Below are 22,198 nucleotides of genomic sequence, written 5' to 3'. Positions count from 1 at the left end.
GAACTATTAAAGAAAAACCACTGTGATCTTTAAATACAGCTTGCTCTTAGAGACTTCAAGCGCACCACGGAAGCTGCTGCTCATAGATTCTTCACTGTTATATCCAGGGAGCCACGATTCCAGCTAAGATTTTGAACAAATGTTATTAAATCTAGCCTGATTGCACAAGGTACTGTACAACTATTAGATATTTTAAGAATAATTTCAGTTGCATGTGTAAAGTAAAATGTGGATTACTGGGAGTAACCGAAGACAGTATTTATGATTTTGTAAAACTGCTGCATAAAAAGTAAAGATCATAAATGCATGGTCTTATTTTTAAATAACATACTGTATTGTTAAATACTTCCTGAACTTAGCAACACCATTTAGAGTACTTTATATTACTCCAAAACTAGGTAATTGAACCAGGGACAGTAGTTTATTGCGGAATTGCTTCTACTGGGGCCGTTTTATTAGCCTGCAGAGGCTCTTGGTACTTTAAAATTCCACTACATTGGGACAAATTCAGCTCTACAGATGCGGTGAGCTTCACCTGAATCAGAAGAGTGCCAATGTCTTTGCAGAGAGGATAAATGAGGTAGTGGGGGAAATTGAAACAAAGATGGAGGAAGGGGCAAACCGAGCAGAGCTAGAAACAGGGAAAGTAAAGAGTGATGCAGGTAGAAAAGATACAGAAGCTAGATATTACTGTAGAGTGGGGGCTGGTAAATGACGGTGATATAGTAGGTAAGTTTGCCAAGTAAAAGGATATGACCACATGGGGAAATATGACACAATAAACAAGCACATCAATCTAGGGAGTGAGTAAAAGGAATCAGCCAAGATTCTATATATGAATGCTGGGAGTCTCCAGAATAAAATGGGAAACACAAAGGTCCTTGATAGATATAAGGATGAATGCTATGATATCATAGGCATCAACAACAACACAACTTTGATAATGTGTAGGGATATAGATTGTCAGAATAATAAAGACAAACTGGGAGGGAGTGTTAACCTTTTACATGAAAGAAAGCTGGATTATAAGAGATGCAACTATCTAGGCAAAGTGCAGATAAGGTGGAAACCTGTGACTAGGGATGAAAGAGATGAGGGGAAGGAAACTAACATTGGGTGTCATCTATAGATCACCAGGTTAGGAGGAGGGATTGGACAAGAAGTTTGTAATCAAATAAGGGAATTGTGTGTACAGAAACAGACAATTGTACAGGTGACTTCAATTAACCAGGGGTAAATTGGAAAAGGGTGCAATAGAAATGAATGCACGAGAAGATTCTAAGCATAACACTGGATTGTTGCATGGATCAACTGCTCAACGAACAAACGTGAGCAGGAGCTCCACTAGACTCGCCACACCCCATCTCTAAAACCTCCTCCTGCCCTACAACCCTCCAAGAACTCTGGCCTCTTGTCCCACTTCCTTCACCTCACAACTGGCACCCGTGCCTTCAATCATCTAGGCCCCAAGCTCTGGAATTCCTTCCCTAAATCTCACTGCCTCTCTACTCCCACCTTCTCCTTTAAGATGTTCCTTAAAACCTACCTCTGAGACTAAGCTTTTAGTCAGCTGTCCTTATATCCCCTTCTTTGGCTCGGTGTCAACTTTTGTCTGATTACGTTCCTGTGAAACACCGTGAGGCGTTTTACTATGTTAAAGGTGCTGTTTCATTGCAAGTTTTTGTTATAACAACCAGGCAATGGTAGCGCAGGTCAGAGTCAGAGAAGACAGAGAAACGAATAAAAGATATAGAAGTTTCAGATAAGGTAGTCACTGGTAAGTTAAGGAAAGTAAAGAACACAAGGCACCAGACTTCGATCAACTTCATGCAAGGATGCGCAAGAAAGTGGCCAGTGAAAATTGGTCACATCCTTGCCACTATCTTTAGGGAATCACAAGAAATGGCAATACCCAAGAATTAGAAAGTAACTAACATAACACCAATCTTTAAAAAGCATAGTGACAACCCTGAAACTGTAGGCTAGTGAGCCTAACATCTATTATGGGTAAAGTATTAGAAGGAATCTGAAAGAGGGGATAACTAACTATCTAGATAGTAATGGTAAAAGGGAGTTAGCATAAATTTGTGGGAGAGGGGTCTTGCCGAATAAATTTACTGGAGCTTATTGCAAATTCTGAGAATGAGAGGTATATTTCGATTTTAACAAGGTTTATTAATACCATGCCAAAAAAGGCAGGTGGGTGACCAAGGTAGGTGGACAAGGAATTTTAAAAAACAAGCTTCTGAAGTAGCTTAAAATTGTCCAAACCAAAGAAAGCAATAGGTGGTTGTGAATGAAGCTCAAATGGTCACTCACTGAGTGCCACAGGGATCAATGCTAGAACCACTGCTGTTTACAATGTATATAAATGATTTCTGCCTGGATTTTCTGCCTGGAAATGCCAAAAAGCATATTTGCTGATTTGGTGCCTTTATAGTTCATAATGCATTTTAACAAAATTCAATCTGGGAACAAAATGCAACACTTACTAGAATATCGGGCCATATCATACAAGAGAAATTAGGTTATGATAAATATGTACAAGGCAATGGGTAGGCTCCAACTAAAGTAGTATGTGCAGTTTTGGCCATCCCATTATAGAAAGAGCAAGTATTCACCAGGATTATATCAGATTAGGAAACCAGGGGAAACTTAGCAGAAAAGGCTAAAAAGGAGACTTAAGAGGTTTTGAAATTTATGGAGGATTTTGATAGGGAAAGAACATCTCCTGTTTGAGGAGTTTGTGATAAGTGGTCATCAATTTAAAATTGCGAGTGAGGAGACCGGTTGGAAATTTCTTCACCGAGTTGTTACAGCATTGAATGCTTTACCACAAGACCATTAAATGCCCTTTCAAGGGAAGAGCGGATAAACATTTAAAGCAGAGGAAGATATACTATCGCGAGAAGGCAGGGTGGTGAGATTCGTTTTGAATTGCTGCAGCAAAGAGCCAGTGCGGACATCATGGGCCAAATGGACTCCTTCTGGGTTGTAAATTGCTACGCTTCTCAGGGCTAGAACTGTTATATTTGCAATGCTACATTCACCCCATTTACATTGCAGGGGGACTAACAAAAATAGGTTTCATTTCTCACTGCTGTATCTTACTGGTGGTCTATTTTGTAGAGGACAGAAATGTAAAAATTACAGCAGCAACTAAACTGGACATTAACATATATTGGCCTGGGGGGATAGGCAATTATAAGAACAAATGACCTCTCGAAGACATTGTGACATCGTGATTTCAAGAGATGTCTCCCACTTCGATTCTGAAGCCCAACCTAAGTCCAGTTGTAGACTTGCCGAAAGGTAGTAACCTTGTTCCCCAGAGCAACAGTTCTGTTGTTTTGGGGGTGTCACATGGGGTTCTTTATGCCAAAGCACCAGTGGTACTGCCTCACTTACCTTACAGTCAGAGCTACCCCAGCAGTCTGATACATTGAACATTAAACTTAATATTTACCCTGGACTAATTTCTCCTCTAGAAAGTGCATAAGACAGGAGTGCATCACTTACTGTTCATGGAACTTCTCAATAGATCATAACAGAACTAATTTTCTGATTATGCCCTATAAAATCAAAACAGACATGAGGGAACACAAACATGCCATCTGTTACCCATCTAGATTCCAAAGTATAGTCATAGAGTCATAGAGTCATAGAGTAATACAGCACGGATAGAGGCCCTTCGGCCCATCGTGTCCGCGCCGGCCATCAAGCCCTGTCTAATCTAATCCCATATTCCAGCATTTGGCCCGTAGCCTTGTATGCTATGGCATTTCAAGTGCACATCCAAATGCTTCTTAAATGTTGTGAGGGTTTCTGCCTCCACAACCCTTTCAGGCAGTGAGTTCCAGACTCCAACCACCCTCTGGGTGAAAAAGTTCTTTCTCAAATCCCCTCTAAACCTCCCGCCCTTTACCTTGAATCTATGCCCCCTAGTTATCGACCCCTCTACTAAGGGAAAAAGCTCCTCAGCATCCATCCTATCTATGCCCCTCATAATTTTGTACACCTCAATCATGTCCCCCCTCAGCCTCCTCAGCTCCAAGGAAAACAAACCCAACCTGCCCAGTCTCTCTTCATAGCTGAAGCGCTCCAGCCCTGGTAACATCCTGGTGAACCTCCTCTGCACCCTCTCTAACGCGATCACATCCTTCCTGTAGTGTGGCGACCAGAACTGCACACAATATTCCAGCTGTGGCCTAACCAGTGTTTTATACAGCTCCATCATAACCTCCTTGCTCTTATATTCAATGCCTCGGCTAATGAAGGCAAGTATCCCATATGCCTTTTTTACCACCTTATCCACCTGTTCCGCCGCCTTCAGGGATCTGTGTACTTGCACACCCAGATCCCTCTGACCCTCCGTCTTGCCTAGGGTCTTTCCATTCATTGTGTATTCCTTTGCCTTGTTAGTCCCCCCAAAGTGCATCACCTCGCACTTTTCCGGGTTAAATTCCATTTGCCACTGTTCCGCCCATCTGACCAACCCATCTATATCGTCCTGCAGACTGAGGCTACCCTCCTCGCTATTTACCACCCTACCAATTTTTGTATCATCCGCGAACTTACTGATCATACCCTTTACATTCATATCCAAGTCATTAATGTAGACCACAAACAGCAAGGGACCCAGCACCGATCCCTGTGGTACCCCACTGGCCACAGGCTTCCAGTCACAAAAACAACCTTCGACCATCACCCTCTGCCTTCTGCCACTAAGCCAGTTTTGTATCCAATGTGCCAAGGCACCCTGGATTCCATGGGCTCTTACCTTCTTGACCAGTCTCCTGTGCGGGACTTTATCGAAGGCCTTACTAAAATCCATGTATACCACATCCACTGCGTTACCCTCATCCACACACCTAGTCACCCCCTCAAAAAATTCAATCAAATTAGTCAGACATGATCTTCCCTTGACAAAGCCATGTTGACTATCCCTGATTAATCCTTGCCTCTCCAAGTGGAGACACATTTTGTCCCTCAGGATTTTTTCCAATAATTTTCCTACCACTGATGTTAGGCTCACTGGCCTGTAGTTCCCCGGTTTTTCCCTACTACCCTTCTTGAATAATGGTACTACATTAGCGGTTCTCCAGTCCTCTGGCACATCCCCTGTGGCCAGAGAGGTCCTGAATATATGTGTTAGAGCCCCCGCAATCTCCTCCTTTGCCTCACACAGCAGCCTGGGATACATTTCATCCGGGCCTGGGGATTTATCCATTTTTAGGCCAGCTAAAACCGCCAATACCTCCCCCCGCTCGATGTTAATATGTTCGAGCATATCACAGTCCCCCCGCCCTATTTCTATGTCTACATCGTCCTTCTCCATAGTGAAAACAGACGCAAAAAATTCATTCAGAACCCCTCCTACATCTTCCGGCTCCACACACAGATTGCCACTTTTGTCCCTAATGGGCCCTATTTTTTCCCTAGTTATCCTCTTACCCTTAATATACTTATAAAACATCTTCGGATTTTCCTTTATTTTGCTTGCCAGTGTTATTTCATGGCCCCTCCTTGATCTCCTAATTTCTTTTTTAAGTATCCCCCTGCACTTTTTGTACTCCTCTAGGGCTTCCTCCGTCTTTAGCCTTTTGTATCTACCAAAAGCCCTCCTTTTTTTCCTAATCCATTCCCGTATATCCCCTGACATCCAAGGTTCCCTGTGGTTTTTGGAACCACCCTTGACCTTTACGGGAACATGTTGCCATTGTATGTTCTCAATCTCCCTTCTGAAAGCCTCCCATTGCTCCGATGCGGATTTTCCTACAAGTAGCTGATCCCAGTCCATTTTGGCCAGATCCTGCCTTATCCTATTAAAATCGGCCTTCCCCCAATTTAGAACCTTTATTTCCGGCCCATCCCTGTCCTTTTCCATGGCCACCTTAAATCTTACCATATTATGGTCACTATCACCAAAGTGCTCACCTACTAGCACTTTTTCCACTTGGCCGGCCACATTCCCGAGAATTAGGTCCAGTACCGCCCCCTCTCTTGTAGGACTTTCTACATGCTGGCTCAAAAAGCTCTCCTGGATGCACTTTAAGAATTCTACACCCTCTGAGCCTTTCACACTCTGACTATCCCAGTTAATATTGGGGAAGTTGAAATCCCCCATTATTATTACCCTATTATTTGCACATTTCTCTGAGATTTGCCTACATATCTGTTCCTCTATCTCCCCCTGACTGTTTGGAGGCCTATAGTACACTCCCAGCAAAGTGCTTGCCCCCTTTTTGTTTTTAAGCTCCACCCATATGGCCTCATTAGAGGACCCTGCTAATATATCATCCCTCCTTACTGCAGTAATTGACTCCTTAATTAATATTGCGACACCCCCTCCTCTTATACCTCCCCCTCTGTCTCGCCTGAAGATTCTGTACCCCGGAATATTGAGCTGCCAGTCTTGCCCTTCCCTCAACCATGTCTCCGTGATAGCAACAATATCATACTCCCATGTGTTTATCAACACCTTCAGTTCATCCACCTTATTCGCAAGACTCCTTGCATTAAAATAGATGCCATCCAGCCTTGCCCTTATATATTTGCCCTGTCTACCAAGCTGACTTGTTTTTTTCTCTATAATTGGCAGCACATCCCCCCCTATTTCAGCTCCCCTCTGTATCCCATCCCCCTGCCAAGTTAGTTTAAACCCCCCCCAACAGTGCTAGCAAACCTCCCCGCAAGGATATTTGTCCCGCTCTGGTTCAGGTGCAACCCGTCCGACTTGTACAAGTCCCACCTTTCCCAGAAGCAGGCCCAGTGATCCAGGAAAGTAAAACCCTCCCCCCTACACCAACTCTTTAGCCAGTATGGTGGTTGAAGGTCAATCATCACAGCCCCAGGACATCACTGCAGGAGATCCTCAGGGCAGTGTCCTAGGCCCAACCATCTTCAGCTGCTTCATCAAGGACCTTCCCTCCAACATAAGGTCAGAAATGGGGATGTTCGCTGATGACTGCAGTGTTCAACGCCATTCAAAACTCCTCAGATAATGAAGCAGTCCATGCCCGCATGCAACAAGACCTGGACGATGTTCAGGCTTGGGCTGATAAGTGGCAGGTAACATTCGCGCCACAGAAGTGCCGAGCAATGACTATCTCCAACAAGTGAGAGTCTAACCACCTCCCCTTGACATTCAATGGCATTACCATCGCCGAATCCGCCCAACATCAACATCCTGGGGGGGTCACCATTGACCAGAAAGTTAACTGGTCCAGCCACATAAATACTGTGGTAACAAGAGCAGGTCAGAGGCTGGGTATTCTGCGGCGAGTGCATCACCTCCCGACTCCCCAAAGCCTTTCCACCATCTACAAGGCACAAGTAAGGAGTGTGATGGAATACTCTCCACTTGCCTGGATGAGTGCAACTCCAACAACACTCAAGAAGCTCGACACCATCCAGGACAAAGCAGCCTGCTTGATTGGCACCCCATCCACCACATTAAACATTCACTCCCTCCACCACCGGCATACTGTAGCTGCAGTGTGTACCATCTACAAGATGCACTGCAGCAACTCGCCAAGGCTTCTTTGGCAGCACCTCTCAAACCCGCGACCTCTTCCACCTAGAAGGACAAGGGCAGCAGGCGCATGGGAACACCACCTCCAAGTTCCCCTCCAAGTCACACACCATCCTGACTTAGAAGTATATCGCCGATCCTTCATCATAGCTGGGTCAAAATCCTGGAATTCCCTCCCTAACAGCACTGTGGGAGTACCTTCACCACACGGACTGCAGCGGTTCAAGGCGGCGGCTCACCACCACCTTCTCAACGGCAGTTAGGGATGGGCAAAAAATGCTGACCTTGCCAGCGAAGCCCACATCCCATAAACGAAAAAAAAAAGTTTCAGTTGAATGGCTGAATAGGTTTTGAAAAATACAGAAATATTTCTGCCTTTCAGATTTTCACTTTCCTTTTTCGCTCATATCTCATTGTCCCACACAGTATTCCCTAGCCAAATGAACTGATAGAGTTCTGTTAATGCAACTCTCATTTCAATATAAATTGGTCAAAGTGAAGATATCAAATTTTAAGGGCTGTTTAATCAGCGGAGGCAACCTGAAAAGTACAAAAGAAATTACACAACAAAATAGTTAAATGGATGGACCAATGGCAGATGAAATTTAGCACAAACAAGTGTAAAGTACTGCACACAAGAAAAACTGGATGGACTAAGAAATAACTATGAGTGAAGTTGAAAGACCTTAGTAGACTCAGTGCTCAAATTGTCTGATCATTGAATGAAGATTGAAAGACAAAGAGAAAACAATTGGACGTAAGAAAACTACTAGGCACTTGGTCGGAGTATTAAACAAGGCTTTAATCAACTGTTTTTCAACATGGAGATCTAGTTGTGTCTTTCACTAGTTCCTGTTAAAGAATGTCCTGAGCAAGCTGGGCCCATGCCTGAGTATTTATACTCTCCCTGGAGAGCGCCACCAGCAGGCCGCCCAGTATTATTTCATAAGTCATTTCCACATGAATGGCAAGATTCATGTCACAATTCTATTTATATTGCACCGAATGCATGTCACAATGTTCTGAAATCCCTCAGATCCAATAAATTACTCGAAGTGGATTCAGTTATGTAGGGAAACAAGGCAGCCATTTTATACACAGCAAGATCCTACAAACAGCACTGAAATTAATGACTAGCTAATCTATTTTTGATGGTGTTAGTTGAGGTAGAATTGCTGGCCAAGATGCTGGGAGAACTCCCAACTCTTCTTCAAATAATGCCATGGGATCTTCTAGATCCACCTGAACCACCAAGCAGGACGATAGGGCCGCTGAAGGATGGCACCTCAAACAATGCTGCATTCCCTCAGTACTACACTGACATGTCAGCCTAGATTATATGCTCAAGATCTAGAGTGGGGCTGGAACCCATAACCTTTCCACTCAGAATACTACCAAATAAGCCAAGCTGATTAGTGAAAACAGTAGAGTACAGATTGGACAAAGTCGCACATAAACTGTACAGAGCTCATGTCAAACCGATTCTGGAGTACTGTGCCCTTTTCCAGTCACTAAAAATAAGTATTCAAGAGATGGAAGCAATGCAGAGACAGCCCATAAGACTAATACCTAGCAACTTTTAATTACTGACAGTACACTATAGAGGCCCTGTTGCTCAGGTAAATTACCACCAAGTCACTCAAGCTGCTAAGGGTCAAGTACATCTAAAATAAATTTCCCCCAATATCATATCCTTTACTTTTTAAGACCTAATGTCCAGATGACCAGAGAAACACCTCTCCAGCTAAGTAAAAAAATTTTTTGCTTCCAACTATTTTTCCCCCTCCCCATCTTTTTTCTTGCAGTTATGGACTCCTTGCTGAGGCAAGGTTCCATGGGCATAAATGCCATTCAGTTCTTTGTCCAAGTGGCCATTTTCATATGTGGTACTAGGCAGCAAGTGTCAGCAGGTTATTCAACTGTAGGGGTATTAATGGCAAGTCCAATTCAATCCACTTTGAACAGGGGATGCATGATAGTGAACAAGAACAGGAACTCTGCCCATTTTCTCCTCCTTAACCCAGGAGTGTTGAGCTGTAGCATTTCAGCTGTGCCCAGATGAAATCAGCTAACTCAGCATAGACCTGGGACCTTCCTGGTCTGTAAAAGATGCATTCATTGGCCCAGTAATGCCGGTCCCAACGCGTGAGTGCGGACGGGGTACTCACGCGTGGGCCCGTTGGAAGTGCCGGATTTCAGCATGCACAACGCATGCGCGGAAAACCAGCATTTCCTCTCCTCTGAACCAAGGGGTTAAGAGGCGGTTCCCTTGCGACGTTTGAGGCAGCGCGTACGCGTTGAACTTCAGTTTTTTTGACAGGTTTGTCCGTGCGTGAAGGCCTCCACTTTTTACGAATGTAAAAAGCAGACGTAAGGACTTAGTTTTATAAGGTAAGTGGTCTAATAATTAAAGTTAGAACATTTTTTCCACAGGTTTATTATTTTTAAAGAATTTACAGTAGGGTAAGTGTATTTTTGGACCCGATTTCTTGAAAAAAAAATTGGCAGAAATTTGAATAATTGTTTAAAATAGTTTTTTAAAGTTATTAGTTAATTTAATTATTGGAATTTTTTTTAACTTTTATTTAAAGTTATAGTAGTGTTTTGGGCGCCCGGACTTTTCATGAGTTTGACAGGTCTTATGTCTAACTCATGAATGGACTTTTGTAAACTCCCATTGGTTGCCCAGTGCTCACGTGATCCCAGCCGGCTCATCGCACTAAGTACGCCGCTAGATCACGCACGCACAGCGCGCCGGGAGCTGAACCGGGCCACAGACCGGAAATCCACACAGGCCCAGTCTTCAAATGTCAGCACAATATGTAAGTGTAGGTCGGGGGCTTGCACCCGCGGGGAAGCCCCCGACCCAAATTTCTGGGCCAGTATGTCTGAATTCACCTCATCACTGTCAATATGAAAGATTTTAATATAGAAATAGTTTAATGTTTGACTGAAAACATACATAGCGAGTAATTTATGTAGCTGCTCAGATTTTCAATGATTGTGTGCTTGAAACCACTCAGCAGAAATGTTAATGATTTGAACAGCTGTATGGCTGTCCATTGGTCTACAGCTACCTCAACAGTAGCTGTACCATTTCCTCAAATCTAGTTATTTAACAACTTTCAAACTTGGAACCATTACTGAACAGATTTACCACACTGATTAACTGCTAAGAAGAATAGGGAACAGCATGTTTGTTGCCTTCTGCACATGCCAGAAATCAAGCTGGCACACCTAACTATTAAGATGGCTATTTGTTATTCAGCAGCAGTCATTTTTAAAACCTCTTGACCTACACTTATTTTTTGTTTCACAAGAGAGACTAGCAACAATCAATAATTCTCTCTTCTTTCCCCAAGAAGTCAGCATCAAGCTTTGAGTTGAGATTTTTATTTGCAGAAAATTTATGTTGGCCCTTTTCCATTGTTCTCTTCCCTGCACCCAGGCAAGCTCACCAGTTACTGCAAGGTTGGCTGAGGAATTTGCACTCTCGGGAATTTCCAAACTAATATTACACAAACAATTTCAAATGCCTGTTTTGATTTTCTCACAAATTATGACATACTTTCTTGAAATTACATAATTTGTACTTATGCTCGTCATGGCCTTTGACAAACATTGTGACGTAAACTGTTTCAGAAGCATGTGTCATAGTCTTAGGTCAAAGCACAAGTCAAAGATTTAAAGATTGACAACATTTTTTTAAAAGTTGACTCATGGATGAAACTACTACAGCTGGAGTCAGTCAAGTTATTTCTGACAAACAGGGGTTAAAAAGTAGCAGACTTCAACAGATTAAAAGATACACTATGGAAAACAAACCACATCACAGACAAAAGGGACTTTATAACATGCAAAATAGCCAAGGATTAAGATATTGAAAATGACCTTACTATCTGTGTAGGATATTATTTTTTCTAAATTTCACATTGTTTAAATAATACAATTAAAACAAAACTACACATCTGTGCAATGCTGTTTAGGAGTGCACAAGAACACCTGAACAAAATAAGTCTTGTCTGTGGAATCCAGCCAATCTTCTGATAATTAGGGCATATGATTGGTCATGGTAAAAATAGCCAAACATATCAAAGCAATACAGTGGCAAATCAAAATTTGTACAATTGAGTATCATTGAATTAATATGCATGCAGACTACTTCCTGGTGCAGTTCCAATATGCTTCAGCATTCCTTTACTGTAAGAGGAAACACATAGCTTGCACAATTTGATTTAATTGTTCTTTCCATAGTTTAAAACTATACATGTATGTCACGTGATGGTCAGAGTATAATTTGCAGACCTTTACCATTTTATTGCAGTACAGCAAGCTCCGTCAGGAATAGTTCTCTGCTGAACAAGCTCAAGGAGCTGAATGGACTAGACATAAAAGGCATCAAGTGGTATGGGGAGAGAACAGGAATATGGTATTGAGATAGAGGATCCGCCATGATCATATTGAATGGCAGAGCAGGCTCAAAGGGCCGAATGGCCTACTCCTGCTCCTATTTTTCTATGTTTCTATGACTACTCCTGTTATATGTATCCAAGAGTATAAAGATTGTTACTAGGCGTGACTCTGTGGGAAAGGCAACAAATTAGCAATTTTATTGACAAATACTTTTCAGAAACTTGGGCTACTGAGGGGAAAGGGGAATAAGTCACATTACACAGGGAGATTGCCAAACACTTGTCATAATGTGACATCCTGTCATGAATCACTTGCCTTAATGACAATTTGAGTTTCTAGTTTTTAAGTGAACACGTACTGTGACGGGGGGGGAATGGAGAGGGGAAGATAATTGTAACAAGCAGGAACCAAGGTAGTGAAGTGCCTCCCAGGTACTTTTATTTGGCATTAGTGTTGTAGGCTTTAACAAGCATGATCGGTGAGTGTAACTCAAACAAATTCTGAAATTAACATAATCATTAACTGTGAGGATGCTGCATCACCTTATGTTTAAATTTGAAATAACAGAATTATATAAATCACAGCACAGAAAAAAGCCATTCAGCCCATCATACCTGTGCCAACTGGAGCTATCTACAGTACTCTGATTCCATTGCCATGCCCTTTCTTAGTATCTTTTTATATCCTTCTTTTCAAATACTTATTCACTTTCCTTTTAAATGAAGTACCGCCTCTGCCTCAATATACACTTGTGGAAAAGCATTCCATGTTCTAATAACATTTTATATAGAAAAACATTTCCTAACTTCCCTCTTCATTTTTCTAGTGATAATCCCAAATTTATGCCCTTGTTACCGATTTTCTAAACTGTGCAAACAATCTTTCACTATTTATCCTCTGAAAACATTTTGCGTGTTGGGGCAGAAATTACAGTGTCTTCGATGGCGTATGCTCAGCATACGCCGTCCTAATCCTTCTGAAAGGCCCCGCAACTTCCGGGTTTCTCCACGCACTTACGTGAAAACCCGGAACTTGCGATCTGTCAAGGTACGCCATGACAGATCATGTGAACCGAATGGAAAGTCACTGGTGCAGAGTTGGGCTAGTTGCCCAACAACTACCCACGAAACTCTTACGGCTGGCAAAAGCAGGCATAGGTCCTGCTTTCATCAGCACAAGGGTTATTATAAATCTTAAATTAAAAATTTTAAACATAAAAATGATGCACAAACACTTAAAATTAGTTTATGCAAATATTGGCCCCGATTAAAATGTTTAAAATAAAATAATTACATTTTTTATTGTATTCGATGTAATGAAGGGACTCTCAATTAAATTTGAAAATCAGAACGTTTTATAATTATTTTAATTTTCTAAATTCTTTAATTATCTGGTGATTCCATTGCATGTCATTAGGGGATCTCATTCGGAAATTACTACAGGAAACTTTGAGTTATCCGGAGGCGAACCGTCCGATAAGCTGGAGCCACCGGCAAAAATCAGGAGCCGTTTTTTATTCTTTTCGTTTCTTTTCTTTGCTTTTTTTGAACAGTCAAGCTGTGCAAGGTCTGTAGCTAAGCAACAGCTTCAGCTAGAGACGCTAGCCAACTGTCCAGAGACAGGGTTTGTTGATTCATACGGAGATGAAAATCTCCGTATGTTTCAACATTAGCTCTGGAGTGTACGGCAGTTTGGAGGGAACGGCAGCAGCTCGGTCCCGTCAGTGCCGGATAGCACAAAGTTTCCTGTACAATGGAATCCTCCTTTGTGATTAGAGGACATGGCCCACCTGATCCCAGGGACGCTTCTGAACCGCCTGCGTCCCTGGGATCTGTGGGCCTTTACGCAGGCCAGAGACCCGAGCTCTCCACAGCCTTGGAGCCTGGAGGCAAGTTCAGAAATATTTCGTGGGTCGGAGGCATAGTCTGGCGGTGCACCTCCGACCGCAATTTCAGGGTCGTTGTAAACATTCATTCGATCCCACCCCCCCCCCCAATCTTCTCTGTTCAAGTGAAAATAGCTACAATTTTTTTTGACCCCACATAACTATAACCTCTCACCTCCAGTATATCATACTAGTGCTTCTTTACTGTACCCTGAACTACACACAATACTCCAACTGTGTCCTAACCAATGTCTTGTACAAATTTATCACCACCATACTTTTGTCCTCAATGCTCCCATGTATAAAACCAAAAATTTTCATTTGCTTTTTCTTTAAAAAAAAAGCTTTCTCTACCTGTACATTCACCTTTAAAAGAGTTATCTTCCAATTAATTCATTTTTTTTTCAAAAGACAGAACTCCTTGCTCAGTATTGATAACTACTGATATATAAATAGTAAAATACAGGAAACTTTGGTTTATCCGGAGGTTGTATGTCCGGAATACTCAATCTAACGGCAAAAATCAGGGGCCGTTTTCTATAAGTTTTTTTACTTCTCGTTCTTTTTTTTCCCCCCAGTCAGGCACTATAACAACAGCTTCAGCTAGAGACGCTTGCAGCTGCAGCCGACTCTTTAGAAGATGTTGCTAAGCAACAGTGTTTGTTGTCAGATACAGAGATGAAAACCTCTATGCTTCAACATTAACTTTGTATGTCCGGCAGTTTTGATAGATCGGCAACACGCCGGTTCCGTCGGTGCCGGATATCACAAAGTTTCCTGTATACACAACGACGCTGTATTACACGCTCGCTGAGCCTTTCGTAAACAATAATGCACTAAACATTCCAGACACATGTAGAATCATACTTTGATGCAGAAATTGTGCACATGAACTTCATACCTGTAAATTGGACTTCATAACTATAGCGACAAAATACTGATTATTTGATCTATATTAAGGAGCGGAATAAAAAACAGCCACGGTTTCCCCTTGTACAGCTAGAAGCACAATTCTTCAGATTGGCTCAGATATACAATGGCCCAGAACTTTGGGTCTCCACGGGTGAGTACACACGGGGTACTCACCCGTAGGCCCAATGGAAGTGCTGGTTTCCTGCATGCATTGCGCATGCGCGGGAAACCGGCACTTCCGTTCCCCTGAACGAAGGGGTTCACAGTTCGAACGTGTGCACAGGAGAGGCTGCGCGTGCGCCTCGAACTTACGTTTTTTTTTGCAGGTTTCCCCGGGAGGGTAAGTCTCCTACGCTTGCACGGGAAGGTTCCAGGTGAAGGAGAAGGGCTGTTGGGGGTGATTGAGGAGTGGACCAGGGTGTCGCGGAGGGAGCGGTCCCTTCAGAATGCTGAAAGGGGAGGTGAGGGGAAGATGTGTTTGGTGGTGGGATCATGTTGGAGTTGGCGGAAATGGCGGAGGATGATCTGTTGAATGTGGAGGCTGGTAGGGTGAAGGGTGAGGACAAGGGGAACCCTATCGTGGTTCTGGGAGGGAGGGGAAGGGGTGAGAGCAGAAGTGTGGGAAATAGAACGGTCACGGTCAAGGGCCGTGTCAACCACGGTAGAGGGGAATCCTCGGTTGAGTAAAAAGGATTTACTTGTACCACTCCTCAATCACCCCCAACAGCCCTTCTCCTTCACCTGGCACCTTCCCGTGCAAGCGTAGGAGATGCAACACATGCCCTTTTACCTCCTCCCTTCCCACTGTCCAGGGCCCCAAACACCCCTTCCAGGTGAAACAGCGATTTACTTGTACTTCTTGCAATTTAATATACTGTATTCGCTGCTCACGATGCGGTCTCCTCTACATTGGGGAGACCAAACGCAGATTGGGTGACCGCTTTGCGGAACACCTCCGTTCAGTCCGTAAGGGTGACCCTGAGCTTCCGGTCGCCTGTCACTTTAATTCACCGCTTCACTCCCACTCTGATCTCTCTGTCCTCGGGCTATTGCATTGTTCCAATGAAGCTCAACGTAAGCTCGAGGAACAGCACCTCATCTTTCGATTGGGCACTTTGCAGCCTGCCGGACTCAACATTGAGTTTAACAATTTCAGATAATTATCCCTGCCCCCATTTTTCATGCAGTATGATTTTTGCCATTCCCATTTGCAACATTTTATCTTTCCTGCCTCTTACAAAAGTATAGGGTGTTCTTTCAATTCCTTCCTCCCCTCCTAGCCCCTCCCCCCCTGTCTCTGCACCTGCTTAATATCTGTTACATCTCCAGCTTTTTCCAGTTCTGATGAAGGGTCCCAGACCTGAAACGTTAACTCTGTTTCTCTCTCCACGATACTGCCTGGCCTGCTGAGTATTTCCAGCATTTTCTGTTGTTATTTCATGTAATTTATAGTTTATATTTAAAAAATGTGATTTAAAAAAAAATTTATTTGAAGATTTAGTGCTGTTTTGGGGCCCGTAGTACTTCTAAGTTTTGACAGCTCTTCCCGTCAAACTTATGAATGGGCATTTCCCTGCTCCGATTGGCTCCCCATGGCCCATGTGATCCCAGGGGACGCATCGAACTAACTGCGTCCCTGGGATACGCAAGCACTGCGTGCCGGCAGTTGGAGCAGGCCCAGGATCGGAATTCCACGGGGGCCCACAGCACAACGGCCAGCGCGCAAGGTAAGTGCAGGTCGGGGGCTTACACACACGGGAAGCCCCCGACCCGAATTTCTGGGCCAATAATATTGATATTTTCCAAAGCTGATTTTTCACGTTAAAAGATACTGGATAACGGCTGCACAATTTCCTGATCCAGCATTATGGAGATCAATAATCTTGTACTCCAGACTATTTGGCTCAGCATCTGCATGGCTGGAGTAACTATGAGTCGCTTGTAGTTTCAGAGCATAGTGGTAGCCCATCTTTCACGTGGTACTCAGTGGACAATGTCAATTATGTAGCTGTTGATGGCAAATTGGGCAAAACAGAAGCGATACCCCTGTTCCCAAGGCAAGACCCGGCTCTATGGGGCATTTTGACTTCCCATCTTGGTCTTTGGTCTGCATTTGACACCGAGCTTTTTCCGCAAAAGGTTAACCTTCCCATCTTGGTCCCTTTATGGTCTTTCAAGACTTAATTGTTTGACTGTGAAAGCCTCATCCCCACCCTGAAAAGCATGGCTATGGCTGGTGATAAATAGCTCTATTTATATCCAGTAAGAACAGACCTTCCTGGCTATAACACCAGAGGGCAGTTCAATTGTGGTGCCAAACTCAGAAAATGTTCCTTTTAAGATCGCCTTGGTGCCAACAAAATCCTTCTATTATGGTCCCTTTTACACTTCAGGACCAGGATATTTTGTTGAGAAGTTGCAACCTAGAAAATCTCTATTTGCACTATGGTGCCAGCAGATGGGATTGCAACTGGGTAGAAAAGATCCACATTGGTGCAGGTTGCTGCAGCCTTCAAAAAATATATTAGTAATATATGAAATTAACTAACCATCCAATTCGCAACCCCCGCAGGCCAAAATCCACCCACGACCTATTGGAAATTTCTTGCCATTACTTCTTTGTCTCGGACAATAAATGTAGGTATTTATGGCTTTAGCGTCTTGGCCACCCAATGATCAACAGATTAGCTCTATTCCCTTGGTGGAACACAATGCTTATTGAACTGCCCAATGCTTAAGGTGCCTTTCTTCGCCTAGGTTACCCACTGAGTTTGACCTTGCATTCCATTTTCCTGCCTGAATATGACAATCTGTCTGAACTTGACTTTGTGGATAAGCTATGTTAAGACTCACTCAAAGAACATGTTCCAGAGTGGCATTAATAGCTATTTTCATTTGTCTTTCTCTCCCCCCACCCCCCACCCTCAATTTTTGCACCCCTTCTCTTGAAGTCAGGGAATCAACATTTCTAGATCCAGTATAACACGGCCAATTGCAGAATAAAACTCCCTCTACTAGGACTCAACAATGTACATTAGCCCAAATCTCAAAAGTGAGCCCCGTACTTCATGGTGTAAATAATTCTATTTCCTACAGCGAGCATCCTTGTAGCTTCTTTGAGCGACACTTGCAATTTAATGCCAATTATTGCCAAATTGTGCTAGAAACCACACTCATTAAAATTTGTTCTAAGAGTCTTCACCGGAAACATTAAACTCCTCCATTCGCTCCACAGATGCTACTGACCTACCGAGTGCTTCCAACATTTTGTTTTTTCCTCTCACAAAGAACTAGGTTGATTGTTCCCAAATTTTTCTTACATTGAATCCTTACAATAAACAGAAGGGGAAAGTTTAATTCCCCAAGCCTGGGCTGTATTCAAAACCAGGGCTTAGGACTGAAAAAGCAGTGAGCGAACCAACTGCACCAACTAATCCTTCCCTATTCTGTTGGACAAATACAAGAAATACAAAAAAATTGAGTCAGGTTTATCACTTGTTCAGAAACTGTGGGGGTAAATTTTCGTGGGAATTCTCCAGGGAAACCCCAGAAAAATGGCGTAGAGAGGAGAATCCCCGTGGAAACTCACCGCCTACAAGAGTGACTACTTTAAATTGCAAACGCTTGGTATCCACAGTATTTTAGACAGAAAATACCAAGTGCTAGATCATGCTGGAGCAGGGCATCTCATAAAAACATAAGAAATAGGAGTAGGCCATTCGGCCCTTTGAGCCTGCTCTGCCATTCAATAAGATCACGGCTGATCTTCTACCTCATCTCCACTTTCCTACACTATCTCCATATCCCTTGATTCCCTTAATATTCAAAAATCTATCGATCTCTATCTTGAATATACTCAACGACTAAGCCTCCATGGCACTCTTTGGGTAGAGAATTCCAAAAATTCACCATCCTCTGAGCGAAGACATTTCTCTTCATCTCAGTCCTAAATGGCCAATCCCTTATTCTGAGACTGTGACCCCTGGTTCTAGACTCCCCAGCCAGTGGAAAAATCCTCCCTGCATCGACCATGTCAAGCCCTGTAAGAATTTTGTATGTTTCAATGAGATCAGCTCTCATTCTTCTAAACTCTAGAGAATATAGGCCTAGTTTACTCAAGCTCTCCTCATAAGACACTTCCCCCCGCCCCCCCCCCCCATCCCAGGAACCAGTCTGGTGAACCTTCATTGCACTCCCTCTATGGCAAGTATATCCTTCCTTAGGTAAGGAGACCAATACTGTACACAATACTCCAGGTGTGGTCTCACCAGGGCCCTATATACTTGCAGTAAGACATCTTTACTCTTATACTCAAATCCTCTTGTAATAAAGGCCAATATACCATTTGCTTTCCTAATTGCTTGCTGTACCTGCATGTCAACTTTCAGTGATTTGTGTACAAGGACACTCAGGTCCCTCTGGACGCCAACATTTCCCAATCTCTCACCATTTAAAAAATATTCTACTTTTCTATTTTTCCTACCAAAGTGGATAACATCACATTTCTCCACATTATATTACATTTGTCATGTTCTTGCCCACTCACTTAGCCTATCTATATCCCCTTGAAGCCTCCTTGCATCCTCCTCACAACGTACATTCCCCCCAGCTTTGTATCATCAGCAAACTTGGATATATCACATTTGGTCTCCTCATCCAAGTCATTGATGTAGATTGTGAATAGCTGAGGCCCAATCACTGATCCTTGCCGTACCCCACTAGTTGCAGCCTGCCAACCCGAAAATGACCCATTTATTCCTACTCTCTGTTTTCTGTCCGTTAACCAATCCTCAATCCATGCTAATATATAACCCCCAATCCCACATTTTGTTTAATAACCTCTTGTGTGGCACCTTATCGAATGCCTTCTGAAAATCCAAATACATCACATCCACTGGTCCCCCCTTATCTATTCTGCTAGTTATAACCTCAAAAGATTCTAACAAATTCGTCAAACACGAGTTCTCTTCCATAAATCCGTGTTGACTCTGCCCAATCCTATTATTATTTTCTAAGTGCCCTGTTACCATGTCCTTAATAACTGATTCTAGCATTCTCCCTACTACTGATGTCAGGCTAACTGGTCTGTAGTTCCCCGTTTTCTCTCCCTCCTTTCTTAAATAGTGGGGTTACATTTGCTACCATTCCAGAATCTATGGAATTTTGGAAAATGACAACCAATGCATCCACTCATGGCGCGCCCAATTAGTTATACTTTTTCTGCACACTTCAGCTCAAAATTTTTTTGCGCCGTAACTTGCTGGAAGTGCGAGCTGATAACCGCATGGTAAGGGCAAATGGGCATCTGGGACCTCTGAACAGTGGGACCAACAGTGTATTCTCCTTAACCAATGTGATTTAAGGATTGAGAAAGAAACAGAGGAACTACCGAGAAGGAGGGTGAATTAGAGACAAATCAGGTACAGACAGTGAAATAAAGAGAGAGGGAAAGAAAGATTAGATTAAGAGAGGAAAAAAGACAAAGGAAAAGTAATTTAAAAAAAAATACATTTTTAAAAATCTCTAAGAACAATTCACTACCTGAAGGAATGAGATTCCACAGTTTAAACTATTCTGGGCCAGTGACGTTGATTGGCACCGCATTAACAATTATCTGTCATTAAATTACCAGACTTAACTTTCTGTGGTGAGTTTAATGGGCAAATAATGTGCAAATCCAGCAAGTTTTTAAAAATAACGGGAAGGCCAACGGCGAGATGCTGTTTGTGCAAAGAAAGCTATAAAAAAAAAAAATTCAAATGGTTTGTATTTTAACTTCTGAAAGTTCTTCCTTTTTACACAGATTAAAAGATGCCTGTAAGGATACAAAATCCAGGAATCTGCAGAGAAAACAATGGTGCTAAAGGAAGATAAACCTACTGCAACAGACCATAGGTAGCCAAAATGAGGGACCGCCTTCAAGAACTTAGACAACGGGCAAAGGAGGCAGAGCTTAAGAAAGACAATGAAGGAGAAGAAAGTATAGTCTTTAAACAGCAGGCCATTATTTTTGAAAAGGAACCAGTTATGGAGAATTTCTTATTGGGTGCACAGCGAATTCATGATGAAATCAATGAACTAAACAATGATATAAAGAAACTGAGTCAGCAAAGCACCACCATCATGCCCCCCACACGTCGGTTCAGCATTATAAAAAAGGACAGTTCCAACCTCATCAAAGACCTCAAAGTCCGAGCAGAGTCCATCCACAAGCACTTAGATACCTTATCAAAGGACACAAAACAGTCAGAAGCAGAGGCTGGAGTGGATGCAATTAATTCAAGAATGAAGAGGGCACAATATTCAATGCTGTTTAAGCAATATCAGGTAGCCATGTCAGAATTTAATATTGTTCTAACTAAAAAGCAAGAAAACTGCAAGAAATTCATTCAGCGCCAGCTTGAAGTTGTTGGAAAACAAGTATCAGAAGAGGAGCTGAATAACATGGTTGAACATGACAAATGGTACGTTTTCAATGAGAACTTCCTCAATGATGTCAAAATTACTAAAGGACATCTGTCTGAAATTGAGCACCGCCACAAGGAGCTGATCAGCCTTGAGAATCAGATCAAAGAGTTGCAAGATCTCTTTGTGCAGATTTCACTTTTGGTGCAGGAGCAAGGGGACTTTCTGAACAACATTGAAAGGGCAGTGCTGAATACAAAAGAATACACTGAAAACAGCAGAGACGAAATCAAACTAGCAGTAAAATACACACAGAAAAATCTATGCAGAAAGTTGTGCTGTTGGTGTTTCCCGTGTTGCATATAATATTATATAACTAGATTATATACACAGGAACACTGTCATTTCCAGTAATAACTGCCAGCGATTTATCACTATGAAATTAAGATTCACCTACAAACACATTTGGTTACAGAATGCTGTGGCTGGAGTGCAAAAACTTGCTCCAAGAAACAAATGAATCTAGAGTGTGCATTTTTGCAAATTTAAGAGGGAAGCAAAAAAAAAGGTATAACTACATGCTAGCAATCAGGAAGTAAAGACAAATGAGTGAACTCAATTAACAAAAAACATTGATCAAACATGAACAGTAAGGTGATTTGTCCAATTGAGACAGGCAAGTGAACTACAAAGTTCAACCTGTTATTTGGGAGGCCTAAAAAGTCACTGTTAATCTGACCTATCTGTTTGTCACTTTATTTATTTGTCAGATAAAGTCCTAGCTCATACTTCAGGTAACTCTGAAACCTGCAACACTGAACATTTAGTTTTTAATATTTTGCCATTTGTTGACCACATTATATTATGGGTGTACGTATCATACACAGAAAAGAGAGCGAGCGACATCCTATCACATTATATACCTGACAAAATGAACTTATCTTCTAAGAAAGTTGGGTGGGGAATTACTTAGTAAAGGCCCTGAATTTGCAGTGGGAGGCGTATCAGAAGAATACGACTCCAAACTGAAAAAAAATCCAAACTTACTT

At 42.6% G+C, this 22,198-nt stretch overlaps 2 protein-coding genes across 3 annotated transcripts in view; one reads left to right on the top strand and one right to left on the bottom strand.

The window, feature by feature from the left end:
* Positions 1-22,198, bottom strand: part of arl13b (ADP-ribosylation factor-like 13b) — a 163,630-nt gene that overhangs the window by 71,286 nt on the left and 70,146 nt on the right. The gene's annotated exons all lie outside the window — the stretch shown is intronic.
* On the top strand, positions 20,539-21,859 carry stx19 (syntaxin 19). Its single transcript, XM_086007413.1, has one exon. It carries the CDS (start codon positions 20,649-20,651, stop codon positions 21,513-21,515), a length of 867 nt encoding a protein of 288 aa, XP_085863539.1. The 5' UTR covers positions 20,539-20,648; the 3' UTR covers positions 21,516-21,859.

Source organism: Somniosus microcephalus, chromosome 14 (assembly GCF_052327205.1).
Source record: "Somniosus microcephalus isolate GS21.2 chromosome 14, FLI_Smic_1.0, whole genome shotgun sequence".
NCBI classification, from domain to species: domain Eukaryota; kingdom Metazoa; phylum Chordata; class Chondrichthyes; order Squaliformes; family Somniosidae; genus Somniosus; species Somniosus microcephalus.
The sequence above is the reverse complement of the archived record's forward strand: the minus strand, read 5'-3'. Positions and strand labels throughout refer to the sequence as shown.